The 27,829-nt window shown below is 41.2% G+C and overlaps 1 protein-coding gene across 1 annotated transcript in view; it reads right to left on the bottom strand.

Moving 5' to 3' along the window:
• Positions 1 to 2,042: 2,042 nt before the first annotated feature.
• WDR41 (WD repeat domain 41) overlaps positions 2,043 to 27,829 on the bottom strand; it is a 49,434-nt gene continuing 23,647 nt past the window's right edge. The window contains exons 6-13 of the mRNA XM_001504661.7: positions 23,840 to 23,951; positions 21,191 to 21,253; positions 16,629 to 16,739; positions 10,830 to 11,005; positions 8,022 to 8,143; positions 7,117 to 7,205; positions 6,085 to 6,218; positions 2,043 to 3,168 (exon numbers count right to left, since the gene is read on the bottom strand). Coding sequence (XP_001504711.3) covers positions 3,016 to 3,168; positions 6,085 to 6,218; positions 7,117 to 7,205; positions 8,022 to 8,143; positions 10,830 to 11,005; positions 16,629 to 16,739; positions 21,191 to 21,253; positions 23,840 to 23,951 — 960 coding nt within the window. The 3' untranslated portion in view covers positions 2,043 to 3,015. The remainder of the gene's footprint in view (positions 3,169 to 6,084; positions 6,219 to 7,116; positions 7,206 to 8,021; positions 8,144 to 10,829; positions 11,006 to 16,628; positions 16,740 to 21,190; positions 21,254 to 23,839; positions 23,952 to 27,829) is intronic.

Below are 27,829 nucleotides of genomic sequence, written 5' to 3'. Positions count from 1 at the left end.
TAAATCGAAAGTTCTACTTTTAGCAGGAGTCTACATACAACTACTGAGCAGCCATCAAGTCTGGGCCCCGACTAGAACCTCCCATCTTGCTGTTTTCCTCCACCTCTCTGACCTTAGGGCATTCGTGAAAGCAAAAACCATCAAGTCCAGTGAATGGGTTGGAGGGTTAGTTTCTCAGGGTGGAAAACTAACTCTAGTGTCTTACCAGAGGGACCGGGAGTGGTGCTGAGGGTAATATTTGCTCCCAAAACTCACCTGTGGTTTATATCACTCCATGTGAATAGATTACTATCACAAAACACTAACCCAGAAGAGATTAGGAAATAAAGCAGTTAAAAATCTACGCATTCCTTATATAATTCACTGAATATGTCTTATGTAATTCAAGAAAACAACTTTAGGGCCGGCCCCGTGGCCAAGTGGTTGGGTTCGCGCGCTCCACTTCGGCGGCCCAGGGTTTCACCGGTTCAGATCCTGAGCACAGACACGGCACCGCTCGTCAGACCACGCTGAGGCGGTGTCCCACATGCCACAACTAGAAGGACCTACAACTAAAATTATACACAACTATGTACCGGGGGGCTTTGGGGAGAAAAAGGAAAATAAAATCTTTTAAAAAAAGAAAAAGAAAACAACTTTACAAACTCATGATCTAATGAGGAATTCCCAAAGAAAACACTAGGTAGTGAAGTCCATCCATAGAGGAAAATGAAAAGGCTGAAAATGACTCTGAGATACTCAGCGGCAGCAATCGACAATCGGATGCACGCAGCCCACAGAGCATGTCTGCCTGTTAGGGATGCCAGCCTCAGTCCTGCATCAGGATGAAAGATTAGAAAGCTGCTTCTGTGGGCCTCCTCAAATATGCCAGGAAAACAACAATTTGTTGGCTAAAAGGCAGTGCTGATTTTCCTATTCTTCTCTAATCAAGATAACAAATTTTGATATATTTCTCCATAAAGCTATTTTCATTGTGAATTAAACAGAAATAATGAGTGTGAACATTATCTGGTTTTCCTCAGGTAGATAGATAAGCCGCCTCTCTCATTCCAGTCCTCTCTGATTTCTGTTTTTAAAGCTGCTCAGTGATGCTAATGAGACTGAAGCTAACTAGGTGCAAGGCCTTACCCGGCCGGTCTCGTTTCCTCATGTCTAACATCACGGCATTGGTCTGGCATAGACGACCTAAGCTCTCCCAGTCTTTGTGGGGAGTTGTGGAAGCAACTGTCAAGTTAGTAAAAACAACACATGATAAAGATTCCAGGAAGGCCGTGTGTGATGACCAAATAAATCTGCAGAAAGTGCTGACAAGGCTCAGTCTTCTGACGCGTCACCGGGCACTTACTTTCATTCTTTCACGAGCAGTTTAAATTTAAGAATAATCCACAATTAAACCCACCCATTTTTTAATGTGTGGGACACTTTTTCTCCCCTTTGGTACTAAGAATTGGACTGCTCTGGCAGAAGGCCAGTGGGGTGAGGCAGATGATCAAATCTCAGCGGTCACTGCAGGAAACTACGCACGTGAAGCTTCCTCAAGCGTTTCGTGTTTGAGTCAATGGTAAGGTGAAGCAGGAACTTGCGGCCGCAGTCTCTAACTCTGCTGACCCAGCTCTCACCCCTGGCATAGATGAGGAGCTGCTGCTGGTCTGCTGCCCATCTGGCCAACAGCTGTTCAGGCCACTGCACACTGGGGGAAAATACACCCTCATTTCCTATTGATTTGAGTTCATAGGGATTTCAGTAGCTAGCACTAAACGTGTCACTTAACGATAAGTTCTGAAAGCTGCGTCGTTAGGCAATGTCGTGCAAACATCAGCGAGTGCACTTACACAAACCCACATGGTACGGCTACGACACACCTAGGCGCTACGGTACTAATCTTACGGGCCCACCGTCATATATGCGGTCCATCGGTGAGTGCAACGTCGTTAGGTGGTGCCTAAACACAGTTGGCACCAAAAAAGAGTTGTAGTTGAACAGAGAGAGATTCAGGTTTGCTCTATAGAACACTGATAATCACTAACTGAAGACCAGAGGGATTTGCAGGAGAAAGGATATATTTAAATTTATCACAAGAATCCTTAATCAAATGGGCTCCACAGAAAACAAAATAAAAAAACACTTCTAATAAATGCCACAACTTTACTGTTATCTCTACTTCTGTCTCCTCACAAGGTTTAGGGTCAAATTCAGAAGCTCAAAAAAACAGCATTCCCCACTCCAACAGCAGAGCAAGGTGCAATTATACACCTTTCATCTCCTGCAGGCAGGGGTCCGTTTTCTGGAGATTTCAAGGTTTAAATCCCAGATGTGCTATAGCATCCTACCTACTTTTGCGTGGCTTTTTCATTTTTCTCCCAAAGTATCTTCTATAATTATCATGTATATTTATTTCCTTAAGCGCAGGTTCCTTAAATAAATTTTTAAAAGAATGAACAGGTCTAGTTAAAATATTCATTTTCGAAAACAAAGTCAAAATCCAAAAAGGCTAAATGAAAGAGACTACATGTAAGTTTAAAAATCTGATTTCTGGTGATAAGAATTTAATTAGAGGCAATAAAATGATATTAAATAAATAGGTTCTGAGTACTATTCCACTCATTAAACATAAGTTCATACAATTTCTGGTGTGGAATTTTTAAAAAAACTTGTAAGGACATAATGGTATAATTTAATTCTGAATCAACAGATATTTGTGCTATGATCTGAAAATGTCACTTTCAGAAAAGTCACTGCTGAAATTAGACCCACTTCCTCAGTGGTTTCAGGTTACTGCTATGTGAAAAGTCAGATGAAAAACCCGTGGTCTGTTATTTGGTGGGTGTGCCAATACCTGAGGAGCAACTTGTTGCTGGTTGGCAGACCCACAAAAAAGAATTCAAACAAATTTTACGGAATGACAAGGAAAAAAATGCATTACAAATTTAAGTGATCAGTATGTTCATAATTTTCAGAGTATTACCCTATATTTGATGTCCACGATTCATGCACATGTATTCCAAATTCCTTAGACTAGACAGTCAGATATAAGTCGCCATTCTCCTCTAGTTTTTGAAATAATTTTAAACTGCGCAATCCAGATTCTCGTTCTCCATTTTTCCACAGAATAATGAGGTGATCTGCAGAGCATGTCACTAGTCCGTGATCTTCAAAGTGCAGAAACATCTGTAAAGAAATTAAAAACTACTCATTATGGGAACTTCAAGGAGAATGGAAGTGGCTGATTCTAGACTAACACGTGTGCTTGTAAGATTTGTACCCTGAAGACTTCTTTGGACCTGACTGTAAAACTCCCTATCGTTTTCCATGAGAAATTTTATTTTTAAGTGTTGGCAACAGTCACACACAAATACACAAATACTAAAATATATCAATACCAAACCCATATCTAGTATTTTAATAATCATAACTTTGTTAGTATCGCTCACCTACAGAACTATAAATAGCTGTTTTTGTAAAGTTTGTGAATTCCCAAAGTATCTTCTGAACAATCTAATTCTTCAAGTAGTGGTTTTAAGATTTTTGTCGGGAGAAGTGTGCTAGACCTGTTTTACTTAATTTTTTTTTTTTTTTTTTTTTAAGATTTTATTTTTTCCTTTTTCTCCCCAAAGCCCCCCGGTACATAGTTGTGTATTCTTCGTTGTGGGTTCTTCTAGTTGTGGCATGTGGGACGCTGCCTCAGCGTGGTTTGATGAGCAGTGCCATGTCCGCGCCCAGGATTCGAACCAACGAAACACTGGGCCGCCTGCAGCGGAGCGCGCGAACTTAACCACTCAGCCACAGGGCCAGCCCCTACTTAATTATTTATACTTGCCTCATTATTTATGCACAAATGGCTACCAATAAAATGTCTGCCAAAATCTCCAAGATAAACACTGGCTTTAGCTCTCTGTATAGAAGGAGATACAACCCATCAATCCATAAACACTTACTGGCTGTCTAGATGCTTATGTTCCCTACCCTCAAGAAGGTTCTAATTCAGTTGTAAAAACCAATCATAGTTGAAATAATTAGGGCACCAGTTAAAGACTATGTAATCAGGTACTAAATAATGTAGTTCAGACTATGATTTGCCACAGAAATTCAGAAAAAGGGGATATAGATCAATAATAACTGAAATTGTCAGAGAAAGCTTCAAATAACGTCATAAAACTCTCTAAATAAAGGGCAGGTCGTGCCTGGGGAAGGAACAGGCTGGAAGCTAGGAACAGGAAAGCGGAGCATTGATGAGAAAGCAGCAAGGACACTGTGGAGTGGAGAGGTGCCATCAGAGAGGAGATGAATGCAGCCCTGAAAAGGACAAGCTCCTCAAAGGAAAGGGTGAGATAAAGGAGAACAGAAGGTTAAAGAACAGTAGGAGGAGAGTTTTCTTTGAAATAACATACATTTCCAAAGACAGCAGGTTAAGGCCCTAACTGATGACACAGGATTGAAGGGAGGAATACGGGAGCAAAATTCCTCAAGAGCTGGAAAAGACAGCATTCAGCCCACAAGCAGAGGGGCTGGGATGGAGCCAGGGTGAAAATATAAAAGAGTAAGGACGTTCAGGAGGTAGCGCCTGAGAGAGCCCAGCTCTTCTCAATGAAGCCACAATGCTGAAGTATCCACACTTTCTCTTGGGAAAATTCCTAAGAATCTGACTCTTCCATATTAAGACAAATGTGCCACTTTGAAGGTTTCCCTCACCACATAAAAACTTCTACTGGATTCCTACTATTTTAAGAATAAAGTCCCAACACCTCAGCCTTCCATTCAAGGATGTTCATAATCTGACCCCAAACTACTTTCCCAGGCTGTCTCTCCTACTAGTTCTGTTCTCAGGGACCCAGGGCCCAGCCCAGCCAATCTACTCCTTGCCACCACAGAGATCCTATCTTTGCCCTTCTGTCCACCAGAGCCCATCCTCACCACGCCCAATCTACACCACAGCCACCCAAGCAAAAGCAAAGTTGAATAACAAAGCAAAACGAAAATGACTGGTCTACCTGTTAGAGGAAAGCAAAGATGAATAGGACGCGGTACCTGGCCTCAGGGAGCTTATGGTCACGAGGCTGCGTTAATCGCACCCTACCTTCACCAGTCAGTGCAAGTCTCAAGTCTCATGTTTTCCACTAACCATTTTCTTCTAATTCCTGAGTATTCACTGTCCGGTGCTCATCTGGGTCCCTCATAAGCAGTCGAGAATAACAGCTTATTAGGTCTGCATGCTCCTTCTCTACTAAAGTATAGGATCCCTGGGGGCAAGGATTGTACTTTGCATCTCGCTGTAGACTCCAGTGTGTAGTGCCTGAAATATGGGAAATGCTCGATAACAAGCGTGGTGCTGCTGGTCCTGTGCGTAAATGCACTTTCAGATGAAAAGTCATGTGTTCCCCCCTGGCTATGAGGAGGGAAGAGCAATTTAAGAAATTCATTACTTAGGGCCCTGCTTAGACTCTTAGCATTGTACTGTTACCAGTTCCAATCGTCTCTCTATCTCGACTGATCTTATTCCTTCCTTAAGGCAATGGTGCCTGTGGTGAATATGAATGGATCTGAATTTCTACAAGTAGAATTGTATGCATCTTATAATTCTCAACTAATACTTTCAAATATGCACAATGATAATCAAGACACTGGGTTTTACTAAAGCTAACAAATTATCATCCTTTCAAGGGAGATAAAAACAGCTCGCTGTTTATGAATTTGATCAAGGCCCCTGGAATTAGGTTCTGTAAGGCTTTAGCTCCACGTATATAACCACAACCCTCCATGCACCCTCTATATACCACCATAACATATATAGATCTAAAAAACAAACATTATGCACACTGCCCTTATTGTCAGCTATCTCTATCTCAAATAATGATGATTAAGTCTATTTTTTGGAAGCAACGTATATTCCTTGCTTCCTCAGATCATATCTCTGTAAAGGGAGATCCTAATTGCACATACTATAACCTATCCTATCCTATGTTTAGATTCAGCAAAACCTACAGCTAAGAGAGAAAGCATAGGTCTTTCTGAGACCAAGTGAATGAGAGCAGTGAGATGCAAAAGCAGGCATCCCCTGGACATTTGCACGCCTGTTAGAAACAGCACCTCCACAGAGGACGAGTGCCCAATCAAATCTCCGATGAGCTCCAGCGAACACGGAGTGGTGTTCTCTTGTTGCTTTTTAACAGGTTGGCTGGCTTGCTTGTTCACTCTTCCAAATCCCCACATGTTAAAAAAACCTGGAAAAACACAATCATTTCAGTTATTTCCAAATTACTGTGCTCTTTACTTACGATAGTGATGTAAGATGAGAAACACAGAAACTTAAATGCAAAGACGTTCTGTGCTTATCTCAGTCCAGGGCTAAGGGGATGCTTCCAGGCGCTCTGCCGGGGTTTTTAACATGTCATTTCATTTCCTCTCTTACCTAACCAGGTTTGTTGCTCATCTCTTTTTACGGCCCCTACTCACCCCTGGTGAGGGTGTAACAACATGATAAACAGACAGGCACTGGGAATGAAAGAGGAGAGAAGTAAAATGCCTGCATGGCAGTCTCAAAAAAGTCACAATTCAGATCTATCAACAAAGGGTAGCCCTGTGTGTCCAAAATCAATACCCTACGACTTCAGATAACCAGTGGAAACTCCAGAGGGGCCAGCCTTTGATTTCTCATGGAAAGGCTGCTGACTAACCAGGACTTTGTTTTTCAAACCAACACCTGAGAGTCGAGAGCTCACGCAATTAGGATATAAACACAAAAGTGTTTTTCCATAAATTGAGTTCGGTGTTAATGACAATGCTGCCAGGATGAAAGAACACTTGAGGCCGACATCTGATGGTACAAATTATGTTTGTGTATTAGGCAGAATTACAGACAATATAAATGAATGACTCCTTCATTAGGTCAGATTACCCGAGCACCAGTCTCCCCTCAAAACAACAGAGTCCTACTTGACGGAATTGAAATAAACAGGCAGTTCCCCCTTAAAGCAATATTAAGATGTGAATCCCAGATCCCAATGACCACATGCTTCCTGTAAACATCTTATGTCTATTTGGAGCACACTGTATGTTACTGTTTTGCCTTTAGTCTGCCTTTCAAATGAGAAGACTATCTTTTTGAGAAAAGATACCCACCTGTTGGTAAAGGCTCTGCTGCAAGCTGCTGTTTTTCTCGTAACTCCCAAATGCGTACACTGCCATCTTCTGAGCATGAGATTAACTGCCTGTCAGGACAGAAAATCAGTGATAAAAGACAGAGCACCATGGATGGCCAGTGCTAAATTCACAGAGAAAAAATCAGTGGAGGCTTCAACTGCTTTTATTCATTCGGCTCTTGGCAGGAGCGGATAAAAGTCCCAGTTTAACATGGCTTGACAATGCAGAGGAAAAGCTCTCTTCAGGAAACGCACAATTATACTGTCACATTGGCTCAGATGTGGTAAATATACCATCTCCATCTTTTAAAATGCACCCAGGAAAGTGGGAATGAATTACACTTTCACAATATCCTCCTTTCACTCTCTCTCTTCTCAGGGTGCCTCTCACTCTGAAAGTATCCCGCCTAGAAAATCACACTATTCCCTTCATATAATTTTACCCCTAGAAACGCAGCCGTCAAATTTACGTGGAGAGGAAAGCCCTCACTTCCTGGCCTTAGACAACAGGAGACTACCATTTGATTCTGGCATAAACAAACAACAACAAAAAGGTGGGTTAATGGAAAATATAAAAAGAAAAATTGGCATATAAGTAAGTACCCAAAAGTCTTTTACCTTTGTATATAAATACCAAATCTTAAAGGATCTCTTCTAATCATAATGAAATTCAATATAACTCGTTTGAACCCTACTCCTTGTATGTTTTGTAATATACTGCCACTAACTCTTCCGTTGGAGACAGCATAGGGTATTCTCCATTTCCAAAAGAACATAGCAGGTCAAGCCACGGAGCCAGGTAACTTCGCCTCCTGAGACATGACACTGGGGCCCGGGGAACAGCGCACTTCTTTCACCTGCTGCGGAACTGACGGGAATGCGTACCTGTTTGGGAGTCTGGCAATGTGCAGGACACTGGAGTCATGTGCGGTTTTCTGGCAGGCAATCACACGCTTCATTTGAAGGTTATACACATATAAACCCCTTCCAACCGCAGCAAATACATTCTGAGGGGAAAGAAGTTCAGAAATGGACAAAAAACTAGTACTTATCACTACCAGGTGTAACAGATTTGCAGCCCTGGTGTGACATCAGAAAGCCACTGTTATCTTACCCATTCCTAGCCTTCAGCCCAAACACCAAAGCACTGACGAAAGCCCAGAGCCTTTAGAAGGTAGAAGGGTGCAGCCGCTGATACAGAGAAAGCTCTGCACATCACCCCCATTAGCATCACTTCCTTCTTCCCTGAAAGACGCAGCTACAGAAAGGAGCTATGGCCGCCAGGCTGGCCTCGCAGGGGAAGCTGCTGAGGGACGACCCAGGTTTTCATTCATATAACACTATATCCTTGGGAAAATTACTTAGCTTCTTTTGTCTGGAAAATGTGAGCAAAATTACTTGCACTTCACAATCAAGAGACCGATAAAGGATACAAAAAATATGTGCTATAGTGGCACTATCATCTTAAGATCCTCTGAAGGCTTCACAGAAACAATTTTCCAAAAGTATTAGAAATACCTTTTTGCTAAAACAACTTTAATCTTTTGAAAGTACTTTCACCAATATTTATCTTATTTCAGCCTCACAACATCTCATTAAGGTAAAAAAAGCAACTACTATTGCCATTTTCCAAATAAGCAAATTAAAATTAAAAAGAAGATTAGGGGCCAGCCTGGTGGGCTAGTGGTTAAGTTTGGCACGCTCTGCTTAGGCAGCCTGGGTTCAGTTCCCAGGTGTGGACCTACACCACTCATTAGTGGCCATGCTATGGCAGTGACCCACATACAAAATAGAGGAAGACTGACACAGATGTTAGCTCAGGGCGAATCTTCCTCAAGCCAAAAGAGGAAGATTGGCAACAGATGTTAACTCAGGGCAAATCTTCCTCACCGAAAAAAAAAAAAAAAGATTAAAGTCACACCAAAAATTAAGACATGGAGTCAGTATTAGAATGAAGGTGGTGTTACTCCAGTCCCTCGCTCTTTCCTTGCACACAGCACCTAGCTTCTGAAATTATTTTTCAAGTCACCAGACTTTCTGGAGCACTTGTCTTGGAATCATTCATTCTTATTCAGTAGGTACCCAGTGAGGCAGACTTTTCAAAAATCCCTACACATTGCCTCCCTTTTTTCACCAAAGAACCCTTCTCATGTGGCCTCTAACACTACAAACCCAACTCAGACCTACAGTATCTGGACCACAACCTGCCTCCAAGGCTTACCAGAGTCTGGATCTGGAGTGATCCCCTTGTTCCTCAGGATGGGTGCTCTGCATTCAGCAATGCAAGCTGAGGGCCAGTGCCAGGGGCATTGCTGAGAACAGCTGGGCAACTTACTAAAATCTAGAGCCCCATGGGTAGCAGTCAATGCAAAGAAACCCCAGAAACTAGTTCCACAGCCCAGGAAACTGTGCAGAGTCCAAGTGATTTATCTACTTAAATTATAAAAGGAAAGAAAGGAAAATGATAAAAACAACTAGAGAATTAATGAGCTTCTGGGCAGCATTTCCTCAACACAGTAACTATCAATCACCTATCATCAATAATTAATGGCTTCCTGTAGAAAGAAAGAACCCCCTATAAAAGAAGGAAAATTAGGGAAAACTAACACTTTATCAGGCATTTATAGCAGTTACTAAACATCAACCCAAATTTTTAAGATTAAAAAGAATACAAAATGAAAAAACATTTTAAATACTAATTTTTACAAAAGTGAGAAAAAGGTATCAAATTAAAAATACATATAATTTTTTGGGCTACAGCTCTTAGAAATGTAGTTTCCATCTTTGTTTTTTTATCACATGTATTTCTTCTTTTCAAAATAAAGTCGGGATATAAAGAAGCTTAATCTTTGGCTATATTAGCATTCTTTACCCTATTCTGCTTTGTTTTTAAAGTGAAAGAGGTGCAAAGAAAAAAATGGAGCATACTCTCCCCATCCAAAACACTATTAGTGAAATTTTTAAATAAAAATAACATGCAAACAATTAGAAAATTTAAACAGCATAGAAAGGCACAAAATAAAGTGCCATAAAAGCTTCCGCACACCCCCTCCTCAACGGTTCCAGCTCTTAAACATTTCTTGTGATGACGTTTAAAAAGTAACCTTTAAACACATTTTCTGCCCCTGAAGCTAAAAGAAGAGATGCTCAGATCAGAGCCAGGATTCAGTGATGCATTTGTACTAATCTCTTGCTGCAAAAAAAGATGAGAAGAGCTTCCGGAGCAACCCGGCCAACGCGTGCAGGACTGAAATCATAATCCCCGCATGGCCGTCCTGCCCCAGGGTGCCAGGAGACTAAAAGGAAAATGTTCCTGAAATTTCTAATTTCCTTTACCTCACTAGGAAATGCACCCGCATCTTCAAAAGGATTCTTTCCCAAAGTGTTTCTTAAAACAATTTTAACATTATCCTCAAATCCTAGGGAGTTATTTAATCCAACCCAAAGTTGCAAGAGAGCTTTTAAATCTGTGGCCACCTGCCTCTGGGATAGGAGCTAAGATGAAAAGGCTTTTGTAATGCAGTGTGCAATCTTTGAAAACTATCAGAACATTTTAAAGCACAATCTGAACATGGGGAATGACACCTTTCTATATCCATCATGAGATTAAATTTTAATAATTAGAAATTGGGTTTATTAAAAAAGGCAAATTTACAAAAATTTACAGATATTGTCTCAATTTTTTTTTTTTACCTCTTCATCCCATGTGAAATGATGAATAGAAATGTCATTTGGTTTTTGACAGAGTTTTATTTCTTGCTGGGTGTCCAGCTGTGTCCAGAAGTTGCGTTCACAGGCTTGCACGGTCCAGTCCGAGACATCCCAGACGATCAGCTCTCCAACGTGGGAGCCGGACACAAAGCTCAGATCTAGGCAGAGTTCATATACGTCTCATTATTGATCATTTAACCTAGGCTAAATGTAAAAATTAATGGACTGCCCAGTAGTAATGCTCTATAAAACCACAATAATTGCAACAGTGAAGTACCTACACAAGCCAAACAGGAAGATTAATATAACAGAACAGAAGAGCCAGAAATAGACTCAAGTTTCCTTATTTAGTACGTGATAATGACTGCATTTCAATTCAGTGAAGAAAGAAACACCTCATGCTGGAATATTTGGTTAAGTATTTGGGGAATAAAAATAAAAGAACCTTACCTTGGATCACAGGCTGTTTAGAAAAGCTACACTTTTCCTGCGTTTCTCCTTTATTCTCATACCACTGGCACACACAGCATTTCTGACACTAGGGGTCGGGGAGATGGTTTCCCACACCAAGCAATTCTGGAACACCAGCTGGGGTGGTGTCCTACAATTTAACCAATTCTGACACTATCTACCTGGAGACAGCGTCAGATCCCACAGGTCAAGGGCTCAGCCTCTCAAGACCGTCTGCACTTCAGTTGACAATCACAAGTCCAGGTTGTTACCTGTGCTCTGACTGATCGGCTATAAATCAGAAGTTCTCACCCCTTCCTTGGGTTCAATTAATTTGCTAGAGCAGCTCAGAACTCAGGAAAACAGTTTACTCACTGTTTAGCAGTTTACCATAAAAGGACATGATAAAGGATACAGCTGAACACCCAGATGGAGGAGGGCAAGAGATGCAGGAAGGGTTGTGAGGCTTCCATGCCCGCTCCGAGGGCGCCGCTCTCCCGGCACCTCCACATGTTTGGCAACCCGGAAGCTCTCCGAACCCCATACTTTCAGGATTCTTATGGAGACTATATCACGTGGGCATGATCAATTATTAACTCCATTCTCTGGAGAATGGGGGGTGGGGCTGGAAATGCCAAGTTTCTAATCATGGCTTGGTCTTTCTGGTGGCCAGCCCCCACCCAGAAACCACCAAGAAAGAGTGGCCTCATTAGAACAAAAGACACTCCTACCACACAGAAAATTCCAAGGGCTTTATCCAGCAGCTCTGTGTCAGGAAACATCAGACCAAATATCAGAACACAAGACGCTCCTTGTGCTCTCACCACGTAGGAAACTACAGGGGTTTTAGCTCTGTGCCAGGAACTAGGGGCAGAGGCCAATAGATGTTTTCTATCATTCCACATGTACTAAAATAAGTTCCAAATAGATTAAAGCATTAAAGGTACTTAAAGGATCGAAGAAATAAAGGTGAACACTTCTATATGAACATGGAGTACTTAAAGGCTGTAGAGGAGGCAGGGTAGGGGGTGGGCAAAGAGATCTGCAAATATCTACTTAGCAAAAAAGTCATACTTTTTTTTTAAAGTACGCTTTTTGGTGAGGAAGACTGGCCCTGAGCTAACATCTGTTGCCAACCTTCTTCTATTTTTTCCTCCCCAAAGCCCCAGTACACGGTTGTACATCCTAGTTGTAGGTCATTCTAGTTCTCCTGTGTGCGATGCTGCCACAGCATGGCTCGATGAGCGGTGTGTAGGTTCGCACCCAGGATCAAAACCAGTGAACTCCAGGCTGCCTAAGCGGAGCGCTCAAACTTAACCACTCAGCCCCAGGGCAGGGCCCCTAAAACTCATACATTTAAATAACAAAAAGCTGGGGGAAATTTGCAATTTAAAAGTCAAAATAGACTTATTACACTTGATACATGAGGAGTTCTTGGAAATCTAAGAACAAGATAAATACTCTAGCAGAAAAAGTGGGCAAAGGACCTGAACAGGCAAAACAAGAAATACAAATGATCGGTAAACACATGAAAAGATGTTCAACTCTCTTAATAATCAAAGAAATCTAAAAGCAATGAGATACTGCCTACTGACTTGCAAATTGGGAAAGATTATCAGACAGGAAAATATGCAATGCTGACAAAGGCACAGGGAATCAGCACACTCACGCATTACTAACACCCAGTATGAACTGGGGCGATCCTCTCAAATTTGGTAGTGTGCATCAAAAACCTTAGAAAATGTAAACCCAACGACCCAACAATTCACTTCTAGGAATTTACCCTGAGGGAAGCACACAAAAGATATATGTAACAAGGTTGTTACACATAATATTAAAAATCTAAAGATAACCTAAACATCCAATTGGAGACGAATAAATAAATAAGATATCCACAAAATGAAACAGTAATGCTGTTATTGAAAATTAGGTTGGAAAAGTATGTTTATCATGATATGGAAATATAATTCATGACATACTGTTACAAAACAGAAAACCATATGTGTACACATACACACACATACATATGCCCAGAAAAACATCTAGAAGGATATGGACCAGTGCTTAATACCGTATGGTGGGATGCTTTTAATTTTAATTTTTACATTTTTTATGTTTCTCACTATTTTCTCATTTTTCTATTATAACTATGTATTACTTGTACAATAACAAGTTTTTTAAACCTTTAAAGAAAATGAAATTAGTGGGCCGACTAAGACACCTTACAAATTATGTATTTAACAGAAAATGTACAACTGCTGAGACTAAAAATTATCTTAAAGAAATGTAATTTACTTTAATTCTTACTATTTAGGGTAAAGTACAACAGAACAAGGCACTGCGAGTCTAGAAACCCAAGCTCTAGCTTTGGCTCTCCTGCCACCAGCCATGTGGCCCTTAGGAAGTCCTTTAACCTTTCTCTGTCTTGGATTTCTCATGCCTTATATGAGAATGACGGTAAAAGTCAAATTAAATATAAATGTGTAGTCATTTAAAAAAGACATCAACTGTTATTTTTTGAGTCCCTGGTATTATTTTGAGCCCCTGGTATTATTCCATATTGATGGTATTAAAATATCCAGTTACTTGTAATTTAGGAATACATAAACGAGTAATTGTGATTTAATTATTCCATTTATCAAATAAACAAGCAGGACAGAAATCTCTAATGAGGAGATGAACAATCTCTTAGAAATAAGGAATTACCAGCAATAATACACATAAACATTATTTCGTCCTGGTTCCAAGCCCAATTTCTACAGTTTATTAACAGACTCTCTAGAATTTGCTCTATGGAGAAATAAGTTCGTTTCTTATCTGTGGAGAGAAATAGGCTCCTAGTTTTAATAGTGGGCAATTTAAGGCAGTACTAAGCTTTCCACGACTTTCTTTTCTATCCCTTTCCCTCTTTCCAATTTCACTCAAACTACAAAAGAACCAGAGAAGCTAAGGAGTGAAGGTTCTTCCTGACCCCAGCTCTGCACATGAGCTCCTGAGACCACACGGCCGCCTGCTCCGCCTTAACCCTCCCAGCGTCTGTGATTCCTCTGGGTAATAGAAACAAAGGATTCGTGCCCAGTTGGAATTTTTCACTACAAACAAAACACTGGCATTTACCTGAGTCAGTGCAGTTTATCACTGCGCTAATTATTTATATTCTCAAACAGGTCATTCAAAATGTTTCACACCAAACAACCTCAACGACATATTATATGTGGATAGATTTTCATCCTGTGTAAGTATCAAGTCACTTAGTATGAAAATCTCACCTGGCATCTGTCTACCCATCCCTCACAAGGACTAATACTTTGTGATTACCATCCCATGCTGTCAGCACAAAACAAGAAAAGGAATAAAATAAAGAAGAAGCACCCAGAGCTTTTTGCCAGAAGAGACAGGCAAAGTTATCTTGTCTGTCTTAGAAAACCTTCTGCTCAAGCATTCGGATCTTGTAGCAAACCTGATATCCATGACCCACATTTGTGAGCGTTCTGTTGTACCCTTCTAAGGTTGCCCTGGGCCACATCTTTCATGGGTCAATGGTGGGGACAAAGAAGCAGGGCTGAGAGTGGAGCTGGGAACTGCACAACATAATCATTTCGAGATCGCCAAAATCGGCAGCACGGCCGATATGCCTGTGCAAAGGACAAGATTAGACTGTCACGGTGTTTTCAAATTTTACCAGACTACTTGTCCATATGATTCCTATATAGGCTTTTGGCTTACTTATTATCTGTACTGTAATTTTACGGTCATGGAGTTTAGAAAGTAAAAAATTCTCATTTACAATTTTTTTGCGTTTTCTTCCCATCTTCCTTCCCTTAAGTAGTTGGCAAAGAAATACTTGAAGGAAGCTTTCCTGGGTAAACTGTTACACCAGCTTCTCTGCATATCACACAGCAAAAGAGGTGCCACGGAGTCAAGGCTTCTTCAGCAGCATCCCCTGGCCTCTGTTAGGGAAGCACACTGGCTCATGGTACCAATGCTTCACCGCTGAAATGGGACAAGCAGGCGGCACGACCAGCGTAACAGGCCAGAACACTGCTGTGCTTTTCTCAGCAGCTCCAGGGCCTTGGAGCTTATGGCTCCATGTCAGAGGGTCTCCCACACAAGAACTTGCCTTTTGTGCTGTCATCCACGGCTAGAGGAAAAAGAGCCCCCAGAGAAAAATAAAGGGGTGCTCCCAACATTATTACTTGTATCTCCATAGACAATCTGGTCCTTAGACTTGCAGCTGGGCTGTACAAGAAGATGGCGATTAGAGAGGACAATTTTCAAGCTGGGAGGGACATTCTCACTGGCATATCTGAAAATGTCACCGAATGGCACACAAATGGAGACTACTCTTGATGCTGTCTGTGCCTCCCTTTCCCTTTGCCTGTTTACACAGAGTATTGTTCAAAAGAGCCAACCCAGGTCTCAGGTCAGGGGGTGCAGCCCAGTCCTCCCACCACATCACACTCATGGCATCCCTACCGACCCTCTTACTGTCTCCGCCAGACTATCAAACTAAAGACATCCAGGAGGCCTCTTTTCTGACCTCGGAACACAGACGACTCAGCAGAGCTCTGATGATAGAAGGTGTCACTTTATCTATATTATTTATTTCTATTTATTTTATATTTATTTATACATTTATATTCAAGTGAACTAGCTAAATCCCAGGATTTGTGGTTTGTGATCCTCTCCTGCCTGATGTCCTATCTTATCTGATGTCAGATTCAGCTCCAGGAGATACTCATTAAAATCATTATGAAGCCAAATCGGATGGCCGGCAAGTCAAAAGCCACCACCATGAGGAAGGGCAGATATGACCATTTTCTGTAGACCTTTACCTTACTTCGGTGGTGCTCTCTGAAAGTCTTCAACCATGAATACAGCGGGCTTGACTCTTGCTCCTTCTATCGTAAGTGTATAACTTGCTAAATAATATTGTACTGGCTAGTCTACAAAAGAGGAACTAACTAGCCAGAACCAACTGCCAAAGCTACCAAAATGCCACTAAGCATTAGTATTTACAGCCTATGACAATCATCCCACAGCTACCAAGGAGTGCCTGAGATAATTATGCTCCCCCCATCACCTCTTTTCCCTGCCCTACTCCACTCTTCTCCTTGTGCCTAAGTCTTGAACTGACTAATCTACGAAACTGGATCAGTTCCACTGGCTTAACCTCCAAGTACAAGAGACTGGCAGTCCTCACTACTCTAAAGCGTATTTTAATGACGGTAATTCTAGAATCCTAAAACAAAACAAGACTGAAGTTCAGAACAGGTTACGATAACAAGTATAAAATTTCACATAATACAAACATGCACACGATGAGCTTACCGTTGACATTAACCAACGAGAGAATGTTATCCTGGTGATCAAGGAGGCGCTTAACTTCAAGAATATTCCATTCTAGTGATCCTTCTGTGGGTGCGACCAACTTGAAAATTACTGAACGAAAAGACAGACAAAATTTTATTAAAATAGTCGTAGAAGATAAAATTCTATTTCTGTTCAAAAAGCCAGCAATTTATTAAGTGAGAAATACCTAAAATATTGAAAAATCCATCTCCAAAGAGAGTCATTCATACCACTTTAAAATACTTCTTTCAAATGCTTGAGATCTTTGAAATGATCTGCGAAAATCCTGAGTGTGTCCTTAGAACCCTGACCCCTTAATAAACTATTCTAAACCCACTACCAACCATGGAGCCCTGTCCTCTCCAGGCTTCCGTGCACGTCCGCCGGCGGCCCCATCTCTCAGCCAGCGGCTGGCCCACGTCCCTCAGTCATCTCCACTGTCAGCTTTCTGTACTCAGGTTCCCAGGCCATAAGCACTGCTACAGAATAAGCTACAAACTCACGTTTAACTTCAACTCAGTGAAGACTTCAACCGCTGCGTCTTTCGACTTTTCTTTTTTTCTTTTTTTTAAGATTTTATTTCTCCTTTTTCTCCCAAAACCCCCCAGTAGGTAGTTGAGTATTTTTAGTTGTGGGTCCCTCTAGTTGTGGCATGTGGGACGCCGCCTCAGCGTGGCCTGACGAGCGGTGCCACGTCTGGGCCCAGGATCCGAACTGGCGAAACCCTGGGCTGCTGAAGCGGAGCGCGAACTTAACTACCTGGCCACGGGGCCGGCCCCATTTTTAACTTTTCTTAATACCTAGGCGTACAGCACTAAAGGGTGAATTCTCTGAGGAGCACGTGCCTTGTGGCTCTGCGTGCCACACGGTTCTTCTCACTACAGCAGGACCCTCTAGATGCCCTATATGCCGCTCTACTCATTATCTGACTGTAACAAATACTTTTATTTAAACTAGCATATAAATTCTAATTTTAATCCATACAGAAAACCCCAAATCAAACCAACTGGAGAGAATCTATCAACAAACATTTACTATTCACCTACTATGTTCCAGGCACTCAGACATCAAATGAGAATAAGGCCCGGCCACTGCTGAAACACTCACCGCCTAGAGTGGGAGGGAGCCTTGTGGCCAGGCTGATGTTCAGCATACTGTGCGCTAAAATAAGCCACTGCATCAAGCGCCGCGGATGCTCACAGACTAGGGACTAACACCTGAGAAGCGGACAGGTCTCAGAGGTCACATCCTTTCCAAGTGGCGGCTCCTTACTAAGTCTCTCTCCTTTCTCACACTCCTTTCTGGAAAATACATCACGCCACATTTCTTTCTATGTCTCTGGACAATGTTTTCAAACTGGCAAATCTCTAGCAAGGTTATTTAATCCTGACAGCCATTCACATTGCAACTGTGGCTGTCAAAAGAAGAAGGTCTTCCCGTCAATACAAAGGGGATTCTCCCTGATTCCCATGAAAGCTGTGTAAACTGCTGCAGCTGGAACACCACCAAATAACCCTGAGACTGGAGCTGTGGAATAACAGGCAACGTACTGTTTAATCAGACTAACAGAGATCATAACCTGAAATACTGACAAGAAAAAGAAACCTGCCAAAGTTGGTTTCTAGAAAGAACTACAAAGGACTAAACACAATGTGAAACTCTTCAGTGAGCCCACAAATGCAGCCTCTACAGACGAGCATCCATGGGGTCACCCATGCAGTAACTTCAAGGAAATAAAACAAACACGAATTAGATCAGAGGACAGAAGAGAAGCAACAGTCAATTCTAGAAAAGGGTTAAGAAAACAAGCCCGGCCTCTCGGCCAGGCTGAAGTCCCAGAGCCGCGGCCCTGCTGAGCCAGGAAAGCCTCAAAGTCACTGCGGCACAAAGGAACTACATTTCCTTCCGAAGGCGCCCTTACAGAGACAGGGAAATGCGCGTGGGACGCTTGAACCAAGGACACGGGCGCGAGCTGGCTCCTGGAGACAGAAACAATACTCCACTTACAGGAATGAAACTTCCTTTAATATAAGGAAAAATGGCACTGCATATTTATTTTATGATAGAGCAAAGTAAAATGTAGAACCTCGTTTTCAAGAACATTATGTTTTATAAATTACTTTCTGAGTAAAACCAGCTTCCACGTGGTCCTTGTTTCAGATGACATTCTAACCCCTGTTGAGGCGTCGGTATGGCTTTTATTACTGCTTCAATGAATTCACTCATTCAGTTGATGAAAATCTCTCATCTGTTAGCAGAAAGAAGAACAAGAAATTTCCGGTCTCCAAGGAGCTCCCATTCTGAAGGGGAGGGGCGAGGAGACAACGAAAAGTAAGCAGAAGTCTTTTTTTAAAGTAGCAAGTGAAATGAGATAGGAGATTACGAGATAGGAGATTGTGAGGACACAGAGGAAAACAGCCGGGAGGGAGGTGTTAGGCAAGGAAGGCTTCGTCCTCAAAAAAAGAGACACTGGAGCTGAGCTCTTAAAGAGGGAGTAGGAATTAGCCAGACCAAGGAGGACGACGAGTAGGAGGACAAGCCTGGAACAGGGTGACAGCAGAAATGACTGCACAGAGGTGCCAACCCCCCCCCGGGGGAGGTGGGACTCCCAGACAATCCAGTGGTGACAATGAGAGATCCGGGGCTCAGGGAGGCAGGAGGCAGATAACTGGGGGCCGAGCTGACATGGTGAAAGGTCCGGACTTTACCTTGTAGGCTTCTGGAGTCCTCACCTTGGTCCTCTAGGGCATATTTCATTCAACGGGAGCAAAAATAAGGCCCATGTGAGTTTTTTATAAAACCAAATGTATTCAATTTAAATTGAATATTCTTTTTTTCTGAGATCATGTTCCTCATACTTTGCTGTTAAAAAGTAATTACAAAATGAGGGTGGTAAATGGTCACTTGTTTGGATTTTTGTTTTTGTCTTTTAATGTTTTTACTAAGCAAAATAAAAATTCGGCAAACTATGGTGATCTCCGGAAGTTTGAACTTTCGTCCTAGTCAGAACTTGGGCCTCTAGAAACGACTGCTGTAGGCGACAGAAAGGCTCTGAAGCTGTTACGTAGGGGCGCAGCCTTGCATTTTAGACAGATCCCTCTAGCATCTACGGAGAGTGTGTCCGAGAAACACTGAACTCGGGGAGGAGAAGGCACGTGAGAGGCACTAAGGAGCAAAGGGAAGATAAGTCAGGAGAGCAGCACAGTGGACCAGGCGAGAGAGGAGACGAGAGCCCGAACAGGCAACAGCAGTGAGGTGCAAAGGAGCGGAACAAACTACTGAGAGCAGCAGGCCTCAGAGCACGGCCCCCAGGGCAGCCACTGTTAGCAACACAGAAGCGCAGGCCCACTCTAGTCCTCCTCAGTTAGAAACTCTGCGGGTAAGGCCCCCAACTGGGTTTTTAACCAGCCCTCAGGTCATTCGGGCGCACACTAAAGTCTGAGAACCGCCAAGTTAGAGAAAAACCAGCTAAACACAAAGTGATTGATTGGCTCCGAGAGGAGAGAAGCAGGGAAGAGCTAAGCGTCTGTCCAGCTCGATGGAGAATACAGGAAAACTGAATTTCTGCAAGGAAGGAAGAAGAAAAATCTAAACACAAAATTACAAACTATCTTATAAAAGGAAAGGACAAGGACAGGGTCTAGAAAATCACTACTCAGACACCGTTAGACCTGGAAAGGTCAGCTGAAGAACGAGAAACCTGGCTGCAGAGCAGTGGGGCCTGCAGACGGCAGTTACTGAGCGGTGAACAATTCGCTCACATCTCACGGCCCCGTGCAAACACAGCACAGATCGGGGCTGGTCTCTGGAAGCAGCACAGGCAACATCAAGCCCTCTGGGCTCCAGGAGACAAATTCCTCAAGAAAGAAGTAGCTCTTAAGAAGCACGCTGACTCCACCTCTTCTTGGCACCCAAATTCTGTTCATATGGCAGCGAGCGCACGAGGCTCTCCTTACTGCGGCCTCCCTGGCAGGGACCTAAGAAAGCGGCCTCCAAACGGCATGTTTATGTCAGTCTAGACATTTACAAAGTTTCTCCTGCTCCCCTCCCTCTGCTCTCCTACTGCTCTGAGAGAAATGGCATCGACTCCCCCCGAGAAAAGGAGTCTCATTCTGGCTTCCAGAGGCAAAAACTCCACAGTTTCTGCCTTAGGGAATCCCCAGAATAATCCCCCTCCAACCCTCCCAACTCAAGTCTTCAGTTTCCAGAACATTGACAGTTGTTTTATGGGGTTAAAATTTTTGCTGAGTGACTGGACGAGTGTGGATCAGCGACAGGGAAGACAGGAACGTAAATGGCATCAGAGGAGTGGGGCACCTTGCCCACCCGGCTATGTTAGACCAAGGGTGGTACAAAGACTGACCTAACGTTTTGCAAATGTCTCGGTCTCCACGTCACTTCAACAATCCCAGGAGGCCAAGACTGGGCAGGGGCAGACGTCCCTTAAACACAAAACTAATCAGTCTTTTCAAAATGTATACACAAGTCTAATGTAAAATTTTAAAAAGAAGAAATAAAAGAAAAAAAAGAGTCATACTCACTCAGCTCTTTGCCAACTGCTGCCACAACACAGTTCTTAGGGATTTCAATCAAAGCACTGACCCCTTCAAAAATATATAAAACAAAGGTCAAATTATTTTCCTCATGGATTACACCAAAAAGAACGCTCTCAGCTTTATGTCAGTCATTTCCCATACGGGGTGAGCACACACAATTTGCTACCTCACACTTCCTGGCTCCCTCACATGTGCAAAATGATTCTGTGAAAAGCAGGTGAGACCTTTGGAAGACATTATTGATTTATTAAGAATAGGATATGCTCTTTGAATATTTTTACTATCGTGGTGAAATTACTTACCAGGGACCCCTTAAGATAATCACCATCACCACTGATACGATGGCTAGCTCCAACGAGACGTGAGACGGGCATTTTCCTCAATATAAATTTAAGAAGTCGGAGCGGGCTCGCTGGCAGTAAACGAGTTAGCCAACAGTCAACAGCTAAGAAAGCAGCCTTCAAATAGCATGTTTATAATCAATTAACACATTTACGAAATTCCTTGCATTACTAAAATAATCAGATTCAACATTCCACCACATTTCACTTATTTATTTAAGTATAGAGTTCTGAGTATCTTTTTATGGCTGAATCATGAAATGATATTAGAGGAACCATTACTTCTGTAAGATAAGTTACAATTATTACTTTTGTCAGCAAGAATTAAAGAGTTGATATATTAGATTCAGAACCAACACAAGTGTTCGCAAAAACTTGTTTATTAAAGTTAATTTTTCCATTATGAAATATGTAATTTACATATATATAATTTATAACAAATCTAGAAATCTGGAAAATATTCTACTCATTTGCTTTACCTTCCCACCCATCAAAAGACTAGCACTTTGTGATTCTGGAAGTATTTCTGGCAAAATCTTTCCTCCTCATAGGGCTGTTCGAACAGGATGTTTTGTATTTTCCCGTGTTTGAGGAGAAGGAGGTGATGGTCGGGGAGGAGAAAGGGGAAGAAGAGTGGTATAAGATAAAGAAGTGGAGGAGACAGGGGAGCAGGGGAAAGGGTAGCAAGAGAATTCTAGATGCAGAAAACAGCTTCTTAAAAAAATGTTTATCAAATTATTTGTAAAGCAAAAATCCCGGAAACTCAATAATCCAGAAGTAGCAACTTAACACACAGAATCACAGAGCACACTGCTGGAAAGGGCATGACGTCCTGTCTTCTAGGCCAAGGCTCTTTCTATCGTGTCATATGACTACGATTATCTTTGCTTATTTCCAAATACAGAATGACTGTCCCTAACAGCCCTGCTAGCCATGAATCAAGCAAGGCTTATGGAAGGAGCTTCATGAGATAAGGGCCTAACAGCACTGCTACCCACCTACTTGGCATCCTGTAATTTGGAAAACCCAAATCACAAAAAGCTTTGAAAAACCCACGGCCTTTTCAAAGCTTTCCAGCAGATTCTCCCAAAGGTTCTGCCATCTCTTGAGACACTAATAAACAGGGCAATTCTCTGACTACTCATGTATGGTACTTAAAGAAAACTTGCAAAAGAAAGAGAGACTGCAACAATAGGTGGTTATTTCTATTAACATACAAAAGATTCTTTACAGCCCTGATTTCAATATGTCACAACACAGTTACTAATAATTCCTGGAACAAAATTCACAGATAACCACAGGGTACTGTAAGAAATAGAAAATGTACCTGTAAATAAAGAGATGTAACTCATGATAACAGAAAACATGAAAATACACTCTAAATTCAAACAAGATTACTAGTGATAAAATGCTGAACTGAGAGTTAAATTGTAACCCTTAATAAGGTATGGATTTACTTTTCCTAAGATACCACATTATTTTTCTGATATTTCATAATACCTACGTGGAGATAAGCTAGTTCCAACTACGAATTGTAAATTCAATTCACAGGGCTCCTGCTATCTTTAAGACGTCAACAATATGCTTAATAATATTCTTTCTAGGATGTCCATGGGTTCATTCGATTACTTTTAGAAACAAAAATAGTTAATGGTGTATCACATGACTTCAAGGTTACTGTCATTTAAATGTACTCATTTATACTTATTTTTACTCTGAATAGATTTTAATTTTATTTTTTAAGATCCTGGGTATCAACAGAAATCAAACTGATTTTTTCTGTTAAAACCAAAAATGTATGTCAACAGAACTCTGAGAAAATAGAATTTTTTAAGTAAGTTTGCACATGAATGAACTCTTTAGTAAAGCCAATTATAAAATGAGGTCATCCTTAGCAATCTATTCAAAGTCCAATGACTCCACAAATGAAGAAGAAAACGCTCTTGTAAAGTCATAAAAGTCTGCTTCCAGGTGTCAAGGTACTCATCAAACTCAGTTTATGAACACAGCACAACAGCACACATGGACAGATTTTTCTTGAGCATTTTTGAGAAATTCTGTTAGAAGGGAAGGGGAAGCCAAAAGAAGGCAGGGTCTTCTCCTTCCAATTTGGGATGAAAATATATTTTACCTATCCCTTAACCTGGAGAAATATGGCTACATGTTATATTCAGAAATAAAAAGAAAAAATCCCCTATATTGACGTCTGTCTCCATGGAAAGTCTCTTAAGACTCTCTGTGTCTTTCAGAGTCTGTCAATCATAGTTCACAATTACGTTGATTTGTTTCTTACCTGTATCAGAAAGGTGACTAGTCTTACACAGGAGATCTAATCTTCGGTTCCACACACAAAGGTCGCTCCCACCAGAGAGCCAAACATCTAGTCTCTGAAGAATAGTTAAGCACTGCAAAATTCACGTGAAACGTATATCAGTTTAGAAATTCAAGCGTTTACTGGTGGTTTTAAAATACGTACACAAGTTCCTTGACGCCCTTCCCTTCAAGAGAAGGAGCTTCATTCTCCTCCCCTTGGATGTGGGCTCCACTGAGGGATTAGCTTCTAATGAACAGAATGTGGCAGAGGAGATGGTGTGAGACTTGCAGGACGAGATCATAAAAGACAGGGTGGCCTCCTCCTTGCTTTCTCTTGGATCACTCACTCAAGGGCAGAGCCACACAAGCAGTTGTACAGAGACAGATCCACATGGCAAAGAAGTGAGGCCTCTGCACAACAACCAGCACTGACTTGCCAAGCATACAAGCCCCCAGGAACCCCCCACCCCAGTCAAGCCGTCAGATGACAGCAACCTCACAAGAGGCACTGAGCCAGAACCAACCACCCAGCTAAGCTGCTCTCTATTCCTGACCACAACACTGTCAGATAATATTTACTGTTTTAATCAACTAAGCTTTGAAGTAATTTGTTACTCAGTAATAGATAACAAATACACAAAGTTTAAAATAAACTGCTTTTTATTTTATTTTTTTTATTGAGTTAATGATAGATTACAATCTTGTAAAATTTCAGTTGTACATTAATGTTTGTCAGTCATGTTGTAGGTGCACCACTTCACCCTTTGTGCCCACCCTCCCACCCCACCTTTCCCCTGGTATCCACTAAACTGTTCTCTTAGTCCACATTTTTAAATTCCTTATATGTGTGGAGTCATACAGAGATTATCCTTCTCTAACTGGCTTATTTCACTTAACATAATACCCTCAAGGTCCATCCATGTTATTGCAAATGGAATGATTTTGTTCTGTATTACAGCTGAGTAGTATTCCATTGTATATATATACCACATCTTCTTTATCCATTCATCTGTTATGGGCACTCTGGTTGCTTCCACGTCTTGGCTATTGTAAATAATGCTGCAATGAACATTGGGGTGCACAGGACTTTTGGGATTGCTGACTTCAAGCTCTTTGGATAGATACCCAGTAGTGGAGTGGCTGGATCGTATGGTAGTTCTATTTGTAATTTTTTGAGGAATGTCCATACTGTTTTCCATAGTGGCTGAACCAGTTTGCATTCCCACCAGCAGTGTATGAGGGTTCCTTTTTGTCACAACCTCTCCAACATTTGCTACTATTAGTTTTAGATATTTTTGTCATTCTAATGGGTGTAATGTGATATCTTAGTGTAGTTTTGATTTGCATTTCCCTGATGATCAGCGATGATGAGCATCTTTTCATGTGCCTATTGGCCATCCGTATATCTTCTTTGGAGAAATGTCTGTTCATGTCTCCAGCCCATTTTTTGATCAGGTTGTTTGATTTTTTGTTGTTGAGTTGTGAGAGTTCTTTATATATTATGGATATTAAGCCTTTGTCAGATATATGACTTGTAAATATTTTTTCCCAGTTAGTGGGTTGTTTTTTTGTTTCAATCCTGTTTTCATTTGCCTTGAAGAAGCTCTTTAGTCTCATGAAGTCCCATTTGTTTCTTCTTTCTATTGTTTCCCTTCTCTGAGAAGACATGGTGTCTGAAAAGATCCTTTTAATACTGATGTCAAAGAGTGTACTGCCTACGTTTTCTTCTAGAAGCCTTATGGTTTCAGGTCTCACTTTTAGATCTTCGATCCATTTTGAGTTTATTTTGGTGAATGGTGAAAAAGAATGGTCAATTTTCATTCTTTTACATGTGGCTTTCCAGTTTTCCCAGCACCATTTGTTGAAAAGACTTTCTTTTCTCCATTGTATGCCCTCAGCTCCTTTGCCGAAGATAAGCTGTCCATAGATATGTGGTTTTATTTCTGGGCTTTCAATTCTGTTCCATTGATCTGTGCACCTGTTTTTGTACCAGTACCATGCTGTTGTGATTACTGTAGCTTTGCAGTATGTTTTGAAGTCAGGGATTGTGACGCCTACCGTTTTGTTCTTTTTTCTCAGGACTGCTTTAGAAATTCGGGGTCTTCTGTTGCCCAATATGAATTTTAGGATTCTTTGTTCTAATTCTGTAAAGAATGTCACTGGGATTCTGATTGGGATGGCGTTGAATCTGTAGATTGCTTTAGGTAGAATGGACATTTTAACTATGTTTATTCTTCCAATCCATGTACATGGAATGTCTTTCCATCTCCTTATGTCGTCATCCAATTCTCTCAGAAAGGCCTTGTAATTTTCATTATATAGGTCCTTCACTTCCTTAGTTAAATTTACCCTGAGGTATTTTATTATTTTTGTTGCGATTGTGAATGGTATTGTGTTCTTGAGTTCTTTTTCTGTTAGTTCGTTATTAGAATATAGAAATGCTACTGATTTATGCAAATTGATTTTGTACCCTGCAACTTTGCTGTAGTTGCTGATTACTTCTAAGAGTTTTCCAAAGGATTTTTGGGGTTTTCTATATATAAGATCATGTCGTCTGCAAACAGCGAGAGTTTCACTTCTTCCCTCTCTATTTGGATTCCATTTATTCCTTTCTCTTGCCTGATTGCTCTGGCCAGGACCTCCAGTACTATGTTAAATAAGAGTGGTGATAGAGGGCATCCTTGTCTCGTTCTTGTTGTCAGGGGGATGGCATTCAGTTTTTGCCCATTGAGTATGATGTTGGCTATGGGTTTGTCATATATGGCCTTTATTATGTTGAGGTAGTTTCCTTCTATGCCCATTTTGTTCAGAGTTTTTATCATAAATGGCTGTTGGATCTTGTCAAATGACTTCTCTGCATCTACTGAGATGATCATGTAGTTTTTATTCCTCAGTTTGTTGATGTGGTGTATCACGTTGATTGATTTGCGGATGTTGAACCATCCCTGTGTCCCTGGTATGAATCCCACCTGATCATGATGTATGATCCTTCTGATGAATTGCTGAATTCTGGTTGCCAAAATTTTGTTTAGAATTTTTCCATCTATGTTCATCAGTGATATTGGCCTGTAGTTCTCTTTTTTCGTGGTGTCCTTGTCAGGTTTTGGTATCAGCGTGATGTTGGCCTCATAGAATGTGTTAGGAAGTGTTCCATCTTCCCTAATTTTTCGGAATAGCTTGAAAAGGATAGGTATTAAATCCTCTCTGAAAGTTTGGTAGAATTCCCCAGGAACGCCATCTGGTCCTGGGGTTTTATTCTTTGGGATGTTTTTGATTGCTGTTTCAATCTCTTTCCTTGTGATTGGTCTGTTCAAATTGTCTGCCTCCTCTTGAGTGAGCTTTGGGAGATTGTAGGAGTCCAAGAATTTATCCATTTCCTCTAGGTTATCCATTTTGTTGGCACAGAGTTTTTCATAGTATTCTCTTATAATCCGTTGTATTTCTGCAGAGTCTGTTGTTATTTCTCCTCTTTCATTTCTGATTTTGTTTATTTGAGCTTTCTCCTTTTTTTTCTTTGTAAGTCTGGCTAGGGGTTTGTCAATTTTAGTTATCTTCTCAAAGAACCAGCTCTTTGTTTCATTGATCCTTTCTACCACCTTTTTCGTTTCAATAGTATTTATTTCTGCTCTGATTTTTATTATTTCTCTCCTTCTGCTGACTTTGGGCTTTATTTGTTCTTCTTTCTCTAGTTGAGTTAGGTGTAGTTTAAGATTGCTTATTTGGGATTTTTCTTGTATGTTAAGATGTGCCTGTATTGTGATGAATTTTCCTCTTAATACAGCTTTTGCTGTATCCCATATGAGTTAGTATGGCATGTTATCATTTTCATTTGTTTCCAGGTATTTTTGATTTCTTCTTTAATTTCTTCAGTGATCCATTGCTTGTTCAGTAGTGTTTTGTTTAGTCTCCACATCTTTGTGCCTTTCTCAGCTTCTTTCTTGTAATTAATTTCTAGCCTTATAGCATTATG

Source organism: Equus caballus, chromosome 14 (assembly GCF_041296265.1).
Source record: "Equus caballus isolate H_3958 breed thoroughbred chromosome 14, TB-T2T, whole genome shotgun sequence".
NCBI lineage: Eukaryota > Metazoa > Chordata > Mammalia > Perissodactyla > Equidae > Equus > Equus caballus.
Note: the sequence above shows the minus strand (reverse complement) of the source record. Positions and strands in the feature narration are given on the sequence as shown.